Source organism: Meleagris gallopavo, chromosome 5 (genome assembly GCF_905368555.1).
Source record: "Meleagris gallopavo chromosome 5, MGAL_WU_HG_1.1, whole genome shotgun sequence".
NCBI classification, from domain to species: domain Eukaryota; kingdom Metazoa; phylum Chordata; class Aves; order Galliformes; family Phasianidae; genus Meleagris; species Meleagris gallopavo.
The window spans coordinates 43,943,502-43,964,714 of record NC_139408.1 but is presented as its reverse complement, the minus strand read 5'-3'; the positions used below and the strand labels follow the sequence as shown (position 1 = coordinate 43,964,714).

Genomic DNA, 21,213 nt, shown 5'->3' with positions numbered 1-21,213 from the left:
GATGTACAATGCAGTGATAGTTCATCAAACATGATCTGCCAGTGGCAATTGTATCATGTTCTATTAACTTTTGAATTCCCTCTTTTTAAGCAACCATCACTGGGGCACCATCATAGCGATGCCAGATATGTTGGCAAGGGTTAAAGAAAATCACTTTAGTGTAATTTTTCCTACTTCATAAAAATCAAGGGATTTAGCTGTGTCTTTTAATGGCAGCAAAGAAGCCATTTCTTCAGTGACATTATATTCATCATCAATACCTCTAAAGAAAATGGCAGGTTGAGCCATATATGTAGCATCAGTACTTTCATCAGTTGTCAAAGCGCAGCATTCAAAATTAGCAGCTTTACCCTCCAAAGTTCTTTTGATAGATTTTCCTATTTCTTCAGTTTCCCTGGCTGCAGTCTGGAGACACAAACTGATTCAAGAAAAATCTGTTTTTTATCAGGACACATTGTATCTGCCATACTTTCCATAGGTTGCTGAACAAACTCAACATCAGTAAATGTTTTTTTTTTTTAGTTTTAACTTTTTAAAAAAGATTTTTTTGAGATGACAGGCTTGCTTTCAGTTCTGTTATTATGTCTTTATGAAGCATTCCTTGATATGCATTGAACTTGGCAGCATGTTTTTGCAGATAATGTCTTTTCAAATTGTAATATTTGAAAACTGATACTATTTTCTTACAAATTAAATATAGTGCCATACTATTCATCTTGGAAAAAAAAAGCATCTATCTGTCCTATGGGTGTGAACCTGGGACAGAGCTGCTGCCATGATGGCACAGGCTAGGGGGAGGCCGTAGTGCAAGCTGTGCCAAGCCAGCGGTGGGCTGTGGGTTGGACGTGCCTGACTTAGAATTTGTTTGCTATGGAATGTTACCTTGAGCTGCAGTTAAACAGACAGGATTACAGCTCATGAATAATCCGTTGCCTCTCACACTGAATCTTAGGCATTGCTACTACTTCTAATTAAAAAACACACACACATAAATAGAAAAAAAATCAAAATTCACAAGAGGAACAGAACTGCTACACTTTCTTCACTTAGAATCAACTTTGACTTAAATTGCTGACTACTTTCATGCAACTGGTTCTAAAGACATTCATATTTTTTGCAATGTGTATCAGTGTGTCTTGGGAAGCTATTACTGTGTCAGACAGCAGACAGACAAGAGGCTGTGCAGAAGCTCCCATTCCCCAATTTCCTATGGTAGTCTGTCATCCAAGAAGCAGCTGAAATCAATGATCTTCTTTAAAACCTGTAGAAAACAGCCAAATCCTACTTTTGACCAAAGCTAACCAAGAAACCAAAAGATAAAACGCTGTTCCTGGTGGAAAAAATGTAAAAGTAAGGTTTAAATTGAGGCAAGCATGTATTTGCATACTGAATGTGACCACAAACTGCTCCTTTAGGACTATTCAGCACAAAAATTCCTTTTATTACTAACAAAAGTTACTAAATACAGAAATAGCTTCTTGCTAAATACAGAAAATAATTTTTATTAAATAAACATACTAAATATAACCACAGAATAAAAGACTACACTGAGCTACCCTACAGCCTCATTTTCTTCTGCCCATGTGAAATCTACAGGCACTTTCTACTGTGCTGATTATATTCACAGATTCTTAAAATTGTGGCTTTAGTCAGTGAATTGAACTTGGAGAGCACTGTATTAGAAATGCTGTTCACTTCTGTCAGACTAACATCTAAAGTCTCTACTCTAAAGTCAGGAAGCTTTTTTTATTGACTCTTAGATAACTTTATTCTTCCTCCTGATAATTATGCTTACTTTTTTATGATGAAAAGGTATTTTTCACTTCTTATATCAGCTGAAATATATACTTGCATTATGTATTCATCACTATGAATATATTCCTGAACAGTTTTAGTTAAGCTGGACATGCTGATCAATTAAGGCATGAGTTCAACGTGCTGTTGTTCCAGTTCAGAGAAATCTTGAAAGAGTTTTTTGATTTATTTTGTGGATGATAGTGAAGGCAACAAGAAATACTTATTTTAGAAGTATAGTGCAACAAATGAAGCAGAAAATCACTTCCATGACCATACATCTCTATACACTAAGTAAAGCAAGGTCTGTGACGAACACATTATGTGACATAATAAATGCGATGGTAATGTCTGTAAGGAAAGCCAAATTTACCTTTTTTCAGATACTTTCTGCATCCATAAGTTCTCACTGACATAACAGAGAGCTGAAGAATATACTATAGCTTTGAAAACAAAGTCGAAATACTTTACATGTGTAGGATGATACATTTTCTCTAATAAAGCTCTGTGATTTAAGAACACAGTGTCATGTGATTTTAAAAACACCCAAACAAGTTAAGAATGTAAGTCAACTTGACATTTCTTCTCATTTACTTCATTGCTTTTCAGAGTCCTACATTCCTTTGTAAACATCATGAATAGGAAAAGAAAAAATATATGTAAAAACATTGCTATGAATCCAAAACAGAGTCTTTCTCCATGTAGAGCTGTTAAGTCGCCTTACCTTCTGCCATTCCAGAAATGTTACTGTTATGAACTCTGCTGCAATGAATTATTCTTCTTCGCAAATGAGGAAGCAGAGATTTCAAACCTCCAGTCAAAAGCATCTGTTTGGCCTTAACAGAAAGATGTTAGTTACAAATTTAAATACTTTTTAAAAACATTTTAAATTGCTGGAGAATATGATTTAAATTTCCTTCTCATTCCCCAAACGAAGTTTGTTATCACTCAGAAATTTTTAGTTAGAACCCAACAGGCAAACCAAAGTTAAAAGGTTACTTAATTGACATTTTCTGATTAAATGCAAACTGTATCTCTCACTAAATTTGCCAGAGATGTGCACATCATTAACATTCAGGATAAAAAGCCAAGTTTTGCAAGCCTGTAACGTAAGAAACATTTCTTTTTTTGTAGTTAAATTTTTGTTTTCTGGACTATTCACTCTTCCAAAATTTGCTATGTTCTTAGAATTGCCAAAATATAAATGGATTAACTTACCAAGATACAATCTATAATATTACTTTTTTGTTGAAAATGCTTTCAGACGATTAGCAATGCAATCTTGTGGTAAAAAAAAAAACTATGTTCAGAAAATGTCATTTTAATATATTTCACATCTATTATACTTTTCAAATATTCACTATGTAGAAGTAATGCTATGGCTATTCTTCCACTGGGAAAACAAACATGTAGAAGTTTAAGTCACACTTCATTCAATCTGGAGAAGGAATAGAGATAAGTACCCAAATTACAGCCAGTATCTTACTCTTTCGATGTATATTGGAGATTAAAACTGTCTATTTTTACAGTATTGTTAAAGTTAAAATATTTTTCCCTTAACCTAAACTATCCAGAATTAAAAAGTGTTTATCATACCACTGTAAAAAAGAAGTAAAATGCATTTTAGAGTAAAATAATAATTTGGCTCCTTATGTTTTTAACCTCGGCTGCTTTTCATGACCTAATTCAGAGATAATGTGTTTGTTTATCTAATCATATTCTCACTCTGAATAAAGAAACTGAACTATCCTCCAAGCAACTGAATTACCATCCTCCAAGTTTTTCTTTAATTCAGGAGAAGCCATTCTTGGTGTCAGTCACGAGAAGCAACAACGATGATTCCCTTTTTCTCAGGGACATATTTAGAGGAGGGTTGTTACAGTTAGGGTAGTAAGATTACTTTGCAGTTGGACTTAATGGTTTTTAAGGTTTTTTCTGACTTGAGCAATTCTATGATTCTATGATGATTTTGTGACAGAATATGTGTTGTTCTTTTTTTTAAAGGTGCCAGTAAATTAATGTGCAATGAAAAGTTACAACCTTCCAGCAAAAGTTAACTTTGCTGTTAAAGATCTACATTTTGTACTTGTAACTATGATTGCAGAAGGTTTCACTCCATAGTGGGGTTGAATGCATTTGAGCCACTTCATTATGAAAATGTGTATCTCTGCGTAACTCATACCTTAATTAACTTGAAGAAAGAGCAATTATGTATTTTGACTGAAATTAAACTCTTATCATATGTTCTGTCCAAAATATTTCCCAAAGCTTGCAGAATTCTGAGAGGTTAAGTTGGGTTAAGTGAGCTTTGTACCTGGACTTCAAAAATCTTTAATTCTTAATTTTGATATATTTATATAACATTGTCAGCCAAAAGAAATAAGCTTGCACATTTTTCTTGAACTCCAACTTACTGTCTCTAACTCATCCCATCTTCTCTGCTTTTACATATCAATGTATATGCCAATTAACAATAGTCTTCATTGCAAAATTATGAACAACTCCAAATGCATATTTCTAGGATAACAAGAATGTGAATAGAGAAATGTGGCTGAGTTCTGATCCAGGCCTATTAATGCCTGTAATATTTTTACTGCAAAGAGAATTTCTAACACCAATATGGAATTATGCATTCAGACAGACGTATTCAAGAGATCCTTTATTTCTAAGAATCTTTGCAAACCTTTTAAGAACTTAAGAACTACTAGTTTACTTGATTTGAAAGACAGTGTGAAGTTCAGGAAACTAGTTTGGGACAAAAGCTGTCTTCAGCTCAGTATTTTGCCACAAATTCCCTAGTGTGATGTTGGGCAAGTCTGATCCCCAGTGCACAGAATTTATGTCCAGTGGGATTTTATTAGCAAACATTTAGGCACCTAAATTTTTTAGATTCATAAAGGTATAAGTAGATAGCAAGCTATTTGACTATGACTATCAGTAGTGTCAAAATGCTGGCTCTAATATAGAAACTCTTGACCTTGTAGTTTCAATCTGTGTACACTGCCCCTAGCTACATAGCAAGATATGTTGTTGATGAACTAGTTAGGAAGTGAGTAATTTAAACATTACCTTTGTATAAAAGTAAGATGACTCACCTATTTCAGATGAGACAGAAAACACACCTTACAACCATTTGTGATCACTGAAGTCCCTGTGCTGATTTTATAAAACTATGGGGAAAGTCTCCTATAAGATAAAATTTTGACCTGTAACTTCAGATCATTGTATTTGCTCTATAATGTCAGTAATGGATTATGTTTCTGTTAATTTATTTGTCACTGAACTTGAAGAGACAATAAAAACCATCAGATGCTTACAGTAAAACTGTAGCTTTTGCTATCTGACTTCCTCAAGAATGGCTAATTTCTGCATAGTATGTTGCTTCCCCATGCTAGGGGGCATGCTTAAGTTTAGATTCCCCAGCCATCTCCAAGACCACCTGAAAAAGAGCTTGAGGACAAAATGACCATGGCCTGTTTGGGATGACTGTTTGGGTGTCATGATCACTTTTAAATAACCAGGTTTTTTAAAATATGGTTTCACATTAGAAGCACAACTTATTATTTCATGTGTATTTTTAGTGTTATATACTGAAACTAAATGAATGACTGTTAAAATGCTTTGCTGTCTTTAGCCATTAAAATGGCACCCACTATCAATGTGGGGATGCTGCCACATTCTGAGCTGTGCTCCTGTGTCTCGACAAGGAAGTTGGAAAGAGCATTGTATTTAAATGACGTTGATTTTTAAAAATATACATGGATTCAGGAAAATAACTTTTCTTTCCATCACAGTGATGATCAGAAATGTTTGGTAAAAGTTCTAAATAGGTCTTGGATGTGGTTTTACTAAGTTTAATGTAAAATATCATTTTGCAAGGTTTAGTGGGGAAACATTGGTGGTAGGTGAATGGCTGGATGGGATGACCTTGGATGTCTTTTCCAACCTTGGTGATTCTATGATTAAGTATACATCTGTATAGTACCACTCACTTCAGAGGAGTTGGGCGGACAAATACAACCTGATTTATCTTGTCCCCATGGATTTACAGACTGCACCATTATCTAGGCAAAAATGATTTTCAGAAAAGCTAGATTAAAAAAAATATTTTTTAATACAGAAACTGTGATCAATTCTTGCCAAGAGAAACACCAAGCCATTAACCATTTTTGCGTGTAGTTTTTAGGACCGTTGTTGGGTACTGTGACTGTGAGCAATGAGGTGCTCATCTTTGATGACATGATTAGAATGGGTTCTAAGTGGAGTAGAACTGGTTCTAAGAGTCATCTTTATCACTCATTGTAAGGAATGTGCTCTTCTTCCGTTGAATCTCACAATTCGTGGTAAGCAAAAGGCATTTTGAGAGGAGTGTTACTTTATTCTGCTAAAAAACTTGATGTTCTCCAGGGGGATACCCTTCCCTGACAGATTACTATTTTTTAACTTTAATCCTTATCTACTAATAAAGTTAGTTACTGCTTACCAAGGCAAGAGTTAAATATTCTACACCTATACTTGAAAAAATTTACCAGCATCCACATATCTTTGCCAAATTATCTCCAATATACCCAACATGAAGCAAGAAAAATGCAGTTATGGACTGAATTTAATAATGAGGTAGTCCTGTATATCACATGGCCTGTTTGGTGGATGGAGTAATCTCCTTGTACACCCCACTATATGCACATCCTGGGCTTTTTTTTTTCACCTTCCTCTTGTCTACAGTGTGCCTCTTTCTGCCTTTGTCCTCCCTGAGCTCAGTCCTCATCTCACAAATCTAAGCTGGGCTGACTCCTGGAGGTTGCTACCTTGCTCTAACTGACTGCACCTTCTGGCAACTTCAGAACTTCAGTGCTTCCTCTTCTTTCACTAGCTCTTTTCAATTTACATCCATGCTGTTTTTCTTGGCTGCTCCTCAAACTCTCTCTCAGTTTTCATCCTTAAAACTCACTTTTCCTATTCTTGTTCTGAAATAATGTAATCTAACTTTGTAAATTACAAAAAAAAAAAAAAAAACACAATACATACAATAATACTTTTGTACACTTTTAAGATGTAGACTTCACTGAATCTCAGTATCAGCATCTATATATATGTATAACACACACACATATATATATACATATACATATATATGTTTACTCTCTTAATATTACAGATGATGGGCTTGGATTAAGCATAGCTTTATTTCTATTTCCTCCATTGCATCTCACTAATTTTTGTCAGCAGAACAATTAAATATCCTTGCAAGATTATGTACCTTCACATTAAATTCTTGACTGAACTATAGGTTTATAAAGCATTTTTATAATCTGTCAAGTATAATCACTTTTGATATCCTGAAAAAGGAAGCATGTTAAGTGAAGGATTTTATATGACCTTAGAATTTTCAAAATAAGAAAGTGAATCTGTAAATTTTGCAGATATTTAAAGATGAGTATAGATTCAAGATCCACACTGTAAATTACTCAGTTTATTACTCTGGTTAAGTGCCAGAAAGATTCAATTTTGTGATGCATGGGTGTGTCCATACAACTGTGCTGAACTACTCCAGATAAAAATTAATCCTTAACTGTTATTATATTTATATTCATATTCATATACTCTTCAGAAGCATCAGTGCGACTGTTTCGCCTTCACAAATGTCAAGAAAATTTATGAAATAAAAGATACATATAGTATTTCTGTAATTTTCAAAATGAATCACCTGAGAAACAACAGCCTGTGCTGCTGATAGCAGTAACATATGAGTCAATTTGAAGACTGGAAAGTAGTTTTTAACAGTTTCTGATGTTACAGGTCTGCTTTTTCAGTGGTACTGGTATACATAAAAATATGGTTTAACACAGTAATTTTTCCAAGCAAGGAGACTTGTTTGCAAATAGCCAAACTCTCTTATGGAATATAATCTTGCATTTTTCCTGTAGCTTTTATCCTCTTTTCAATTTAAAATTTGATAACAAGACAGGGTGATGACATGTACTGGCTCAGTGACCAAAGAAATGCAGAGATCATTACTTAAAACTGTTGGGTAGGTTTTTTAGACATTGTCATGCAGGTAATGTACCCAAAGCTACTGCTGCAAGAACAGCAACAGCAGGGTCACTTGAAACATGAGCCAGCACACGGGCTGCCTTTGCTAATACATAATGGAAAGTAACCTAAACTAATTATAACCTATGAAAACCCTTTGTGTACTGCGCCTTGCCCTAGTATGAATATGGTTACAGAGGTTTCTTAATGTAAACATGGTTTTAAAAAACTTGTTGCTTAATTACGAAGCTCATCTGAAATTCTGCCAAAAGACTTCTGTGAAAAGCACACAAACTTCTCTGAAAATTTATTTAATCTCATTTTCCAAACAGGTCTCACAGCCATATTTGTAATGTTTTATTTGAAGAACCCGTTAATGATCCTTTTGCTCCTCATCTGCTTTGAATCATTTCAAAGCACAGAAGTGCTCTGTGTGTAATTTCAAAGAGGAAATGCTTTGTGTATTTTCAGACAGTGGTTCATCTAGCAAATTAAGATTTAACTTTACATTTGAAACACAGAGTATTTGGCTTTGAAGTTCGGGAACCTTAAATAAGCATCACAAATAGAATTTTAAATGAGTTTCCGTTAGTATTTTAGCTTTAGGCAGCAGAGATCCTGCAGATTGTGTCAAGATGAGCAACTGGTAAGAGAATCAATGCATCCTTGATGCAATATTGTTTACTTGCTAAAAAAAGACACACAGTGTTTAGTTTCTCCCAGTATATTAAGAACAAGCAACAGAAAGCAATCACCAGATCCAAAGTCAGACAGCACTGTATGTTAGCAAGGCACATCTTGTATAGCACTCATCCCTTGAATTTCTACTATGCTTATATTATTTTACAGTTAGTTTCCACTCAGGAACAAAATAAATTGTTACTGATGTGGAGAAATCTGGGTAGAGACTAGAGAAAAGCCCAGGCTGTGAACTGTTCCCTAGAAACCAGTTCTCCAGAGACTAGAGTTCAGGCCCTACCCCTGCATGGACATAATCTACACAAGATTGGAGTTGTTTAGGCTTTTATATCCTTCTCAGGTGTTTTATACCCTCCTCATGTCTTCATGCACCCTTCCAACTCCTTCGATCATATCTAGTTCCTTCATGCCTCCTGCATCATCCTACATAACCCCGAGACCAACAAGCACTGGAACATTTATCTGCAGCTTTAGCAGGATAAAACATGCACATACGAGAAGGCAAGAACCTTTACCAAGATTTAAAAGCACCACTTTCATGCCTTTGACTTTGCTCACAGGAATACTTACCAGCTGCAGTAAGAAGAGAGAGCAAATGATCTACCAGAGGTTGCTTTCATTTAAGATGACATGAAGTGCTTATTCAACTTCAACAAATGGAAAAACAAACAACAACTGCAACAACAACAAAACAAAAAAAATGAACACATGAGGGTGGAATTTAAATACAGTTGCCTAATTTACACTGAGCTACAGAAGAGATTCAAAATTGCTCCACAATTCTCCAGGCTATGTCCAGTCATGTGTACTTCATCCAGGCCTCGTCTGGTGCTGAGGCAGCCTGAGGACACAGGAGGGCTGTCCTCACTGACCATAAATACCAGCTTTTCACCCCAGCTCCTACCCTAACCAGCAGAATTTTGCATTTTGGAACCGAGGCGATGAGCACTAGCTGGATAAAAATTCCTGAGGTGAGGAAAATTCTTCTTCTAGTCTTACTCACGTGGAATGAAAATGGAAGTCCATAGGGCAAAGTACAGTGACTTGTACTGCTTTATTTGTAAAGCAGCAGTCATAGGTGCTTATCTTGATAAGAAATTATGCCACCGCCTAGGTTACACCCAGTCGTGTCATGCGTGATCACAGCACTGTCAGGGTGCCTGTTCCTTCCTAGGAATTCCAGGTGTAAGTAGGTGAGTGATGTTCTGCTCTCTACACACCCTAGAAATAGTATTATGCTTCCCAAAAAAACAACGCTATGCTCCTGCTGTACGGATCGTTCATGTTACCCCAAGGATTATGCCATTTCACACGTGTCTACTGACAGCTGTGAAGTCACCTCTAGCTTCTCACCAAGCACTCCTCAGGTATGGTGACTAAAGGAATCATTGTAGCCTAGGTATTCACACAAAGAGAGCCTTTTTGAAATGCAAGTGTCTCAGTAGGCTAGACCCGGGGAAACTCTGGTTAATTTTACCTCTACCAAGCTACCAAGCATAAACATTTTTGCCTCTACAAATATTTCTGATGGAGAGATACAGACATTGGTTGTTTGTTCCACTTGATTCCTTAAACTCTTAGACCAAGAAGTATTGCAAAGAACCCAGAAGGACCAAGCATAACTTCACATGTGGAACTCTTGGCTTAAACAGTATCATTTGGATAACCAGGTCAGTCAGTGGCTGGCTGTGCAAGAATACAGCTTCATTGCCGCTTCCAGAAGGAACTGTTGGTGAAGTGCTGTCAGCAGCTGTTCCATGTGATGGCAAATGGTATGCACTTGGAGTGCATACCATTTTATCTTGGAGGATCCACACTGCCCACATATTTAATAGTAGTTTGCATTATCAAGGATGCCTGGACAGCTTTGTTCTGCAGCATCCATTCTGTCTGAAAAGGCTTTGTCATGTTTCAGACAAGTTATGGCTGCATTTCTATGTTTTCATTACTGCATACCTGACATACTATTTCATAACTATGTCCCCACGGTTATCTGAAACCTGCCCTTGATGGTCTGTTTGGTGCAGCCAGAAACCTGCAGACACATTTACATTCTACCTGTGCATAGCCTGACTGACAAACACTGATTGAGTAGGGCAGCTGATGAAAAGTAATAGTGATAAGCAGCAGAATCAACAATTAAGCATATTCTCTAAGGCTGGCAATGACCAATTTATTTGCCATAAAAAAGAAGTGTGCTAGTTTGTTCCCTGTGATGATGCCCAAGTTCTGAAAACACAGATGTTGCATACTCATACATCCTGATAGACGGCCAAGCAGAGCCCATAAATCTTTGAACTTGTGAATAAAAACTTGCAGGATTAATTATAATCCTGAATAACACAATTAAAGTCCCTTGTGATGGGACCCAAATGAAGACCTGTACCTCATCCACAGCTCTTCTTCCCATGCTTACATACGGTATGAAACTATGGCAAGCGAACATGTGAGGACCTCTGCTTTTCTGTATCATGCTGGATAGAAAATCTGGAGGATGTGGCAGTTAAATCAAGCAAATGGGTTTTGCTACACTGGCCTGATTCATCTGTAGGAGCCAGGAATTAGCTAGTTTTATCAGTTAATGGTAACCACATTGATTATAGGAAAAGAGGTTTGTAGCTTGTTGGTACCGCAGAGGAGGCATCAGAAATTTCCCCTGTGCTTCCAGTTGTTCTCTCCATAACTTGGAGCAGTCATTCAAGATTTGCATACAATGTAATTTTCCCACTGGGCAGCTGTGCTTGTCCACCACAATTGTCCTTGATGAATTAGAGAATGACATCCTCTATGGCTGCAGTGGTTAGTACTGTCTAGGAGAAAGATGTTTTGAAGTGAAGCTTTCCCTATGATCTGTGGGTAAGTAGAATAAGATCTGCAGGCTTGTCACCTTCAAACCTTTTATCATCACAAAACTGTGCTTTTAAAAAGCAGCTCAGTGTTAGAGATGATTCATAATGCTGCAGTATCACTTAGCTGACTTGAAAGAGATGTTAATGTCATCATTTTGATGTTCATTACTAAAGAGTAAGAAACTAAGGGCTGAAAATGCCTTATGTATCTATAGCCTCGTTTTACATTTTTAAAAAGACCTGAACTACAGAGTGTTTCTCTTACTATGTTCTGGTTCCAAAATTCAATTTTTTAATGGAGACTTGATTTTGTATTTCGTATAGAAGGAGGATAGAACAAAATTAAAGCTATTACTATTTTTATTTATTTATTTTGAGTAAGGTTATATGCAAAAAACCTTGTATCTGAGTTTACAGCGTAAGCATTCAAACCTACACTACTTCTGTGAATATAAGTAATAGAGATAAGTAGTCCTATTCAGTTCAAGGGCAGACAAAGTTCTTAAGCGTCTGCTGTACTGTATTTCATCTATGTAAGATTTTGAGAACAAGCTATGTACTACACACAAATTTGAGTCAAAAAATGATATGCCACGGGGGAAAAGTTAATTTAAAGACAAGACAGAAGAAGGCATATGCAATATATCACATGGTTTTTATAAATACATGTGTATGGGACAAGATTAAACCCTTGATAAAAATTATAATTATATTGCAGAGCCATACATTATATACATTTATATTTTACATACAAAATGTAGCTTACCAAAAGGTATAAAAGAGTATGAATCCATATATAAAAGTTAACAAGTTTGTGGTGTCCTAATCACATAATAAATATGCTTTTTCTTTTCAATTACTGGAAAGTAAAATCACTAAGCATTCTGAGCAGGTGCAACCTTGGTCTGGAAAATATTACAGAATATTTTCCACTCCTTTTGAAGGAGGAAACTGCTACTATCAGTACTTGGTTTCCAACTCTCAACTGAAAAATGTCTGAATGCATATATATATATATATACACACATATATGTACATAGGTATGCACACTTATATATGTATATGAGTATTTAAACATACGTATGTGTGTATTCATTTCATGGCTGATCACATAAAAACAAACTGCTCTCAGTTAAAGAGAGTTATTTCAAGACTGCTATTTTAATACACTTTAAAATGAATATCTTAACGTTCGAGAAATAGGATGACTTTTCTATAGTTACTAAATATACAAAAGAAAGTGTGCAAAGCAAAGTATATTAAGCAGGTACAGTTTAGGAGATGAGCTACATATATTAAAAAATCTAAGAGTATTAACAAATATGCATCTAAATTCAGTCACCTTGAATTCAGAGCTCACAGATCTCAATTGTCCATCTTATAAATAAACTGTAATATAGACTTATCCCATGAAAGAGTGGTCAGGCACTGGAATGGGCTGCCCAGGGAGGTGGTGGAGTCACTGACCCTGGAGGTGTTCAAGAAATGCTTAGTTGTTGCACTGAGGGACATGGTTTAGTGGGAAATATCTGTAATGGGTAGATGGTTGGACTGGATGATCTTGGAGGTCTTTTCCAATCCTGGTGATTCTATGACTCTATGCTTATATAGATGAACCATTTAGTTCCTAAAAGACATGCACTTCTGACGGAGAATCAATATTTGGCCTTATATGGTAACTATCAGATGAAAAATTTTCAGTGAAAAAATGAATTTTTCCAGTTTACGGTTGTGCTTTAAGGACTTCCATCACATTACATGAATGGGAAATTTGGGGGGACATCTTTTTTACTTAGCACAAAGGAGTGCCAGTCTACAGGTAGAGCTCTTTAGCTAGAGCTCTTCAGCATTACTGCAGTGTGATGCAATCTTATCTGCACTGAACCTTTGTCCTGTGACTATAACCATAAGCTTACATTTTCAATTCTAGATTGAAAATTTTGTTGAAAAGAGTCTTTGACATACAATACCATAAAAAAATAAGATTTAGAATTATTTATTTAGATTTTTAAAGTAAATTTGAATAGATGTGTGGCTTTTTTGTTTATGAATATTGTTTATGAATGCTGTAGGTAACTTGAATGCTGAGATATTTATTGCATGAATATATGAACTTAATAGCTAGATGCAAGACAAAGAATCAAACTGGAAAGACAAGAGGAAAGCTGCTCTCAAGCAAACAGCCAACAATAAGCAACTGATGTTCTGTTAACAGGTGGTAGTAGAATTTTAAGTAAGATGGATTGCCAGACTTTCTTTAAATGTTTTGGGTTTATTGTTATTCGTGAGAGAGCTCTGTTTTAATAACACTGTATGATTTCTCTATCTGTCACTTTAAATAATCTCAACAGGAATGAAGTTTACAAAACCACAGGCCAATGAAATCACCAGGACTGAAACAGATTGTTGTAACCCAAAGCTTCATGTACAGTAAGAGGACAGATGCAATGTGAAGCTTCAACTCAGGCAGGTAGTAGCATTAATAGGAAGAAAACAGTGCTAATGTTCAGAATCATCTGGAACCATGACAATAACATCCTTAGATCTGCAATTGAAGACGAATGTCGCTGCTATGATAGCAGATGCAAGTAGTCTTTGGGGGTGGGAGGAGAATAAGTCCATTTCCCTGGGATTGTGCGGGAGGGGTGAGAATGCAGAGGGGTGAGAATGCAGTGAAAAAGAGGCAGAGGAAAGATTAGGCAACTGTTGCCTTCGAGAGGGAATGATGACTTTTTCATGGGCTCTCTGAAGTCAGAAAGGGTACATAAAAGGCTGCAGAAAGAACCACACTGGTTTGTCCTGAAATACAAGTTTAAATAAGGGATTAACACTCTGTTTGTCAAAAGGGAGGGATTCTGTGAATCCATCAGTGAATCATGATTTTTGCAGAGATATCCTTCATCTACTCCCTCTAATCAAAGGATAACACTCCAGAACTGCAGTGAACACTGTCGGCTCACGTCCAATTCAATTCATGATTCTGTCCTGTTAACACTTGCTATCAGAAAGCATTTTTGTCTATCATATGAAGCAAATGAATATCTTATACTTGTGCACTGTCTTCAATCACATAGTTTTTTAAAGAGAAATACTGTCACAGAGGGGAACAGTTTTGACTAATTAATTATCCAAAAAACTAAGAAAAACTGCATCTCACTACCTACTCAAAATAATGTTTTGATGGGAACATAAGGGCACACTGCATATCCATGTTGCTCAGAGAACAAGTGGTTAAGTCCAAGTTATACTGCACATGGATTACAAAGAGCTACTAGTGTGTGGTTCGCGTCCCCCACCCATAGCAAGTATTTCACTGAACAATATGAGGTGAGGAGACTCGTGCTTCACATTCTGGGTTTGAATATGAAATAGTGGCAGATACAACAGAAAAGACAACATTCCATGCAGGAGATAATAGGTAAAAAATCTTCCCTCTCTCTCCTTTTAAAGATTATTTAGATTTTTTTTTTAAGAGCTATTGAAAAATTCTGATTTATTATTACAGATATTTGTTTTATCAGCTGATTTTTCACCATAATATTTTGTTGCTGCTTTGTATCATTAGAATCATGTCTAAAAGCTATGTATTATTTTTGTAATGAAGTTTAGTTTTATCATAATTGTTTAAAATTAATGATAGTCACTCAAATCTCTCATCAAAATAATTTCCTGGGCCTTTTGAAGAGATTTTTTTTTTTTTAGCTGTAATGCTGCTTATCTAAAATCATATTATATTATATTATATTATACTGTAATATATTACACTATGCTGAGAGTTGCTCTCCAGTCATCTAGTACAATACCTGAAACTAGTAGAGGTTTTTGATATTTTTCTGAAGAGCTCAGTAGTTTTACTACAGGTTCTTTCCCAATTCCTAGAGATATATCACCAGACTCTGAAATACAGTTCTCTTATTTAGCCGTCTCTGCTATCTCAATTAAAAGGTGCATCTTATCTCTTCAAAAGAGTAGTTTCAGAATCAATAACCACGTAACTTTTGTCAAGGTAAAGGAAAAAGTAACTAAGAATCTCTGCAGTGTTGGTCACTTCATTAATCGCTTTTTTGTTCTATGGCAATTTAACAGATGTAATATGCTTAAATATGTAAGTAGAAAAAAAAAGTGGAAATTATATTATTAGTTTTCATTTATGCTTTTCATAAACCACCTTTCCCTCTTCATTAAGCAGTACTTTCTCTCACTATCTCCTTTTTGGTAGGATCTCTTTAAGAACTACAGCTCATACCTTCAATCTTTGCCTGTTATTCTTTTATTTTCCCCCCTCATGTTTTTTGCTTCCTTTTTTGGGGGTGGAGAGAGCAGATGCGTGGCTTCTGCAACTATCAAGATGTACTTGTGGTCTCTGTGCTGAGTTAAAAGTTTTAATTTCCTCATCTGGAGCTTTCAGATCATGTTGATTAGCTTCTCCTTTTTAAAGTCCCCATCTCCAAGATTTACAGTCAGTTTTCAAATTATAAGAATTCACATATGAGTCTTCTGAAAAGGATTTGGGGTTTAATTACACTGCAGTATTACTCAGAGGTTTAATGGTTTTAATGACAAGTTTGAAAATAATTTAAATTATGATTGAGGATTATGACCCAAAAACCAATTTTCTGTATTAACCAGAAATTCTACCCCTATCTAGCTTAAGCATTTATGCAGATCAGAAATTGAAACAACCTTCTACTTCTGTTTTAACAGGTAGTTTTACATTTTTAAATAGTGTTCATTATTTTTTCTTTTCCACGTCAGAAAGCAAATAATGTAACATTTTTAATTATTTCTCTTTTACAAGCATTCTTAACAATTAAAATTTTTAAACTGTTGCTAGGAAAAGTAGATGTGTTGTAATTGAAGAAAAAAAAACAAATGAATTCTCAGTGAAGAAATGAATGCTAACTGAAGAAGGACTTAAGTTTAAACATAGAAATACATTTTGATGCTGAGATATAACCCTAGAATCAGTGACATATCTTCATCACTTATCATTCACTCTTTAAAGAAAGAATCCATTTCCTGACAAAGCTGTACCACTTCCGTTAAAAGAAAGATTGGGCTTGGATGCTTAGCATAACTTCTCCTTTCATGGTATGACATTAAGTGGTTTTACATAAAACTCCTGGCCTGAGCAGTTTCATACAAAAATGCTTTAAGCAGCAAATTTACCTACTCTATCTACTTTTTGACAGTTATCAAGCACAAAAGTTCAATTTAAAACAACAACAACTACAACAACAGAGCATTTTTAAATACAGATAAAACTACAAATTAGTACCTTACTAGAATTTCACCCAAAGTCTGTTTTATTTTATGGCTGTCTTTCATGAGGAGTCCTTCCTTAAGTTCATATTTTGCTTTTCCAAACTTTCCTCTTTTTCCCTTGCTCTGCAAATATTCTCAGTGGGCTGATTGAAGGAAACACTTCATATCCAGCTTTCCAACACTTGTACTTTGAAAATAGCACCTACAGTTGTAACAATTCAGTGACCACAAGAAAGTCCTAGATGCCTTCTTAGAATCATATAAGCTACTGTTTCTGTATGCAGCTCCACTTCAGAAAATAAGTAAGTCACGTACCTTGATACCATAAAGCAGTGACACCCTGGAAGTAGGCAGATATAAGCACTCATTTTCTTCTCTCTTTCTCTCTCATTTCCTCTCAGAAGACTGTATACTGAGCACTTCAATTTCACCTCAGCTCTCAAAGTTGCTTGGCATACAACCTCTTTCAGAACCAAAGAGGAAATGTTGTGACGCTTTTAAAAAACAGTTCAATTATCTCTTTGTGTGATGTGGGTATTTCCCACAACATTTTTTTCCTCTCTCCTTTTGCAATTAGGAATGGCAAGTGAATATACATATTTTTTGAACAGTTGTGTTGTGGGGTAGGGAAGGGACATCTATCTTTAGAATTCTATTACTCTATGTTCCCAAACTCACAGCACATGCTCAGCCCAAACACTGAACTGCTGGTTGATTGATCTGTCAGGTTGCTCTTATTGTACACAAGAATATCAACTTGGCTTGAAAATACTGTGTATTTTCAAAAAAATGCATCTACACTACACTTCTAATTACATTGTAGTCTTTAATTGTCTTTACATCAAATATTTATTTGCCTCTTAACACTGGAGAGATAATGTATTGAACACACAGTTACGCCAAGTAGTATTTTTTGTTCCACACACCTGAATGGTTATTTAAAACGCAAATAACATTTTCAATCAGTTTAATTGCACTCAGAGCAGAATTTCTAAAAGCACAGTTTACATAGCAAGGGTGGTTTTACTTCTTCAGACTATAAAGAAATCCCTGTGGGTCTATAGCCCATCATTGTTTCTGTACTTTCACATGCCTGCTTCAGCTGCAGGCTCAGGCCAATATCCTCCCTCATCTGACTCTGACTCTCTATGCTGGTGATTTTAATGGAACAAAGGCAGAATCTGAGGGTTGACACACAACTGCCCACACTTCTGACTGCTGGCATGGCACAGTTGGGCCCCTGACTAGTACTCCCTGAGTCAACATCCTCATACAAGCTGGGGGCCAGCATGGCTCAGTAACTTTACAATCTGTCTAAATCCAGCAGGCAGTATGGAAAAGGCCACCCTGTTTTGGCAGGTAAATAATTTAGGTGTATACATGCAAACTATGCCATGCTATGTCATGCCACTTGCACTTGGCACTTGGATAACAAATCCTGCTCCGCTTCATTTACTGGTACGAATAGAGTCTGTGTTTCCTGTAAATCCTATCTAACCTTAAAGGTAAAAAAACTGCATCCTTTTACAAATAGCCACAAAATCATGAGATGCTGCTTTGAAGACAAAAGGGATGGTGTTAATTAAACTAGGCTGCTATGCCTGGACCATTTGACTGAAAGTATGTCTACCCTTAAATTGAGCACTGACCAAGTTTTATTATCTTTTACTCCCAAAAGTTCAGTTAAAATGAAATCTTAACATACTCTTCTACTTCTAGAATAGACAAGAGGTTTTGTATTTCAGTGTAACATAGTCCTTCTGTAATAACGTATGCCAAGAGGTGGGTTTGTTTCCAGGCACTCCCTAGGGCAGTTTTGCTCTTTTTGTGAAAATGGGAGAATCCTTTTGCAAAAAATATATTTTAACATTGGAGATACTGTTACATAAAAATCTCCACGTGTTAATTTTGGCTTTGCTATAGCCAAAGTGCAGGCAAATCAGAGAGTGTCTCAGTGACAACAACAACCTTTCAGCTCATGCAATACTCTTTTCCAAGCCCAGATAGAACTGAACATAAATATAGAGCAAGCTCTGTGTTTTGCTATAAGCACAGTCGGCAGCTACCATAATGGATCACTAACCTTGGTTAGATTTGTTAGGGTTATCATCTCACTATTTAAAGTTGCTAAATCATTTAACCTGAAATTTAAAAGGAAAAAAGGGAATATCTCAGCGTGAGGAAAGAAAGCAGATAAAGTCTGTAAAGCTATGAACATCTGAAACTATTTGCAACTACTGAATTCGTTGCCAGCTCTGCTGGTGCTTCGTGCAAAGAACAGAGGAAAGTCAGGTTTCAGTCTCTCTGCCGAGGTTTCCAGGGGCCCTCCGAAGCACAGAGCTGCCGGAGGACACTGTGCCAGTCCCTAAGATGTGACAGCTGGGACAAAGAATAATCAGCAGTTGTTAATCCTCCTTGAGAAGTAGGCATTCCACTACAAGGAGCCACTAGTTACAAAGATGCAAAAATGTAACAATTAACTTTTTCCATTTATTTTGCATCTTCATTATTTTCTCTGCTGCAGGGGAAATGATGATGAAACGTTTGCTACCTCTGCAATAGAGATACGGCAATGTCACTTTTGACATCAAGTGACAGAACTGTGACAGAAGTTAGCAAACTGATGTATTTTTGGTCTGAACACACACACACACAACAAGAAGAAAAAAAAGTCCACCTAAACAAAATTAAATCCAAGACTTGGTGTTTAAAGAATGCTGAAGTAGAAAGATAGTGGAAATCTCTTATCGACTTCAAATAGCTCAACTCAGTGTCCCCTCAGGAAGTGTGTAGCTATGCACAAACACACAAATGTTAGGTATCCGTGCATACAAACACACACCAAGAAATATGTGACACTGGAACGTGAACGAAGGGTCAGCAGAAGACATTTTATTTCACCGATGACCGCTGTACCGGAATTAAGACTTCACGTGTGAATGCTGCTGTTTTAAGTAACACGGCGTTACAAACTTGTACCCTTATCTAAGGCCGAGAAAAGCACTGATACCAAATAAGCGGGCCCAGACCCACGGCCCCGCTCGGTGTACCGGTGCCACTCCCGCCCCCCTCCTTCCCGCCTCTTCCCACCCCCTCAGCGCCGCACGCGTTCCCACGCCGTGAGGCCGCGGCATCCCGCGCCATGCGCGCGCGCACCGTGCGCTGCCGTGCCGGGACGTACCGGCGTGCCGCGCGGGCAGCTGCTCTCCCGCTGCCTCGGCTCAAGGAGGTGGGCAGCGCGACCTGACTCCATCCGTGCCGCGTGGGCTCGCACACGCCTTCTCTGAGGGGAGGCCCGCAGCCTATCGCCCTCCGGGAACCCCCCCTTCGCTGCTCCTCCCTGCCCCTGCCTTCGCTGTCCTGACGTTGCTGCTGGGAGGCCGCCTCCCTTCCCCCCACGCACGGCGGGGCGCCGCTGAGATCCCCCCGCCGCCATTACGAGTTAGGAGGAGCACAACCTGCCCCCCTTTCCCAATACGATGGAATCGGCCCGCAGTACAGAGGGATGGCAGATGATTGGCAGCCCCAGGCACCAATCAGCGCGCTCCTTTTTTTCTCTAGGCGACGCAACGCTCGCCCTCAGGCGGGTTGGGGGGTGTAGGAGAGGCGGGAGGGAATGTTTACAAACAAGATTAGGGAGTAGAGCGATGGCGGGGGGGGGGGGGGGAACGAGGAGGCGGGGCCGGCGATTGGCGCAGCCGTTGGGCCAATCAGAGAAGGCGCCGCTCGGCGGAAGGGCGGGGGGCGGTGCGCAGAACGTTCTCTGCCCAACAGCCGCCAGCGCTCTCGAGCGCTCGCGCCAATGAGCGCTGGGCGGGCAGGGAGGGGGCGCCGAGAGGAGCGGCCACGGCGCTCGCTTAGCCCTCTACCCCGTACGGCTCAGCCTATCCCGGGAGGGCTCGGCTCGGCTCCCTGCCGCTGGGCGGCTGGAGCAGGGGGGAGGGGAGCCGCAAGGACATGGGCCGACTCTGAGGGCCGGGGGAGGGCAGCCTACGTGTGTGCCACCCCGTATTTTACTAACTGTTTGCTGTCGGGTTTATTTATTTATTTTTCTTCGCCCTCCCCCTCTCCCCCCCCCCTTCCCCTCCTCGAGGCGGAGGGAGAACAGTCCCCTCCCTTCCCTCCCTCGCCGTGCGCCTATGGCTCCCGCTCCTCGGAGCGTCCCCGGGAAATAAAATCCGCCCGGGGCCGGGTGCCGCCCCCCGCCTCCACGCACACACCCGCGGGGAGCGGCCGAGGCGGGGGAGCGCCCTCCCGGGAGAACATGGAGGGCCCCTCGGGCTCGGCGCAGGGCAGCGAGCGGCCGCTGCTCACCGTCACGCACGAGCTGAGGAACGGTGAGCGGCGGGGGTATGGCGGCGGGACCGGGCCGGGGGGGAAGGTCGGGGGAGGGGGTGTGTATGGTGGGGGGGGATGGCAGCGGGGTATTTCTGAAGAAGTGTTTGGGCCACACTTCTGCGCCTCGGGCTCTCCTGTCCCGCTTCCCTGCGGGTCCTGCGCGCTTTTGAAGGAGATAAAGGTTCGCAGATAAGGGTCGCGATTTCCCTTTGACTTTTATGGCAATGTCAGCGTG

At 38.5% G+C, this 21,213-nt stretch overlaps 2 protein-coding genes across 10 annotated transcripts in view; one reads left to right on the top strand and one right to left on the bottom strand.

The window, feature by feature from the left end:
* Positions 1–19,955, bottom strand: part of DGLUCY (D-glutamate cyclase) — a 38,853-nt gene extending 18,898 nt beyond the window's left edge. For 2 of the 7 annotated variants that reach the window (XM_085225502.1, XM_085225505.1), the window contains exon 1: positions 2,519–2,630. In XM_085225502.1, coding sequence (XP_085081628.1) covers positions 2,519–2,621 — 103 coding nt within the window. In that variant the 5' untranslated portion in view covers positions 2,622–2,630. Of the gene's footprint in view, positions 1–2,518; positions 2,631–3,012; positions 3,076–9,096; positions 9,202–9,430; positions 9,450–9,529; positions 9,548–16,955; positions 17,152–19,821 lie in introns of those variants that run through there. The other 5 variants (XM_085225504.1, XM_010711826.4, XM_010711825.4 and 2 more) reach the window with 5 other exon arrangements.
* Positions 14,670–21,213, top strand: part of RPS6KA5 (ribosomal protein S6 kinase A5) — a 68,676-nt gene continuing 62,132 nt past the window's right edge. The window contains exon 1 of one of the 3 annotated variants that reach the window (XM_085225496.1): positions 14,670–14,793. In XM_085225496.1, the coding sequence (XP_085081622.1) occupies positions 14,778–14,793 (16 nt within the window). In that variant the 5' untranslated portion in view covers positions 14,670–14,777. Of the gene's footprint in view, positions 14,794–20,493; positions 20,978–21,213 lie in introns of those variants that run through there. The other 2 variants (XM_085225494.1, XM_085225493.1) reach the window with 2 other exon arrangements.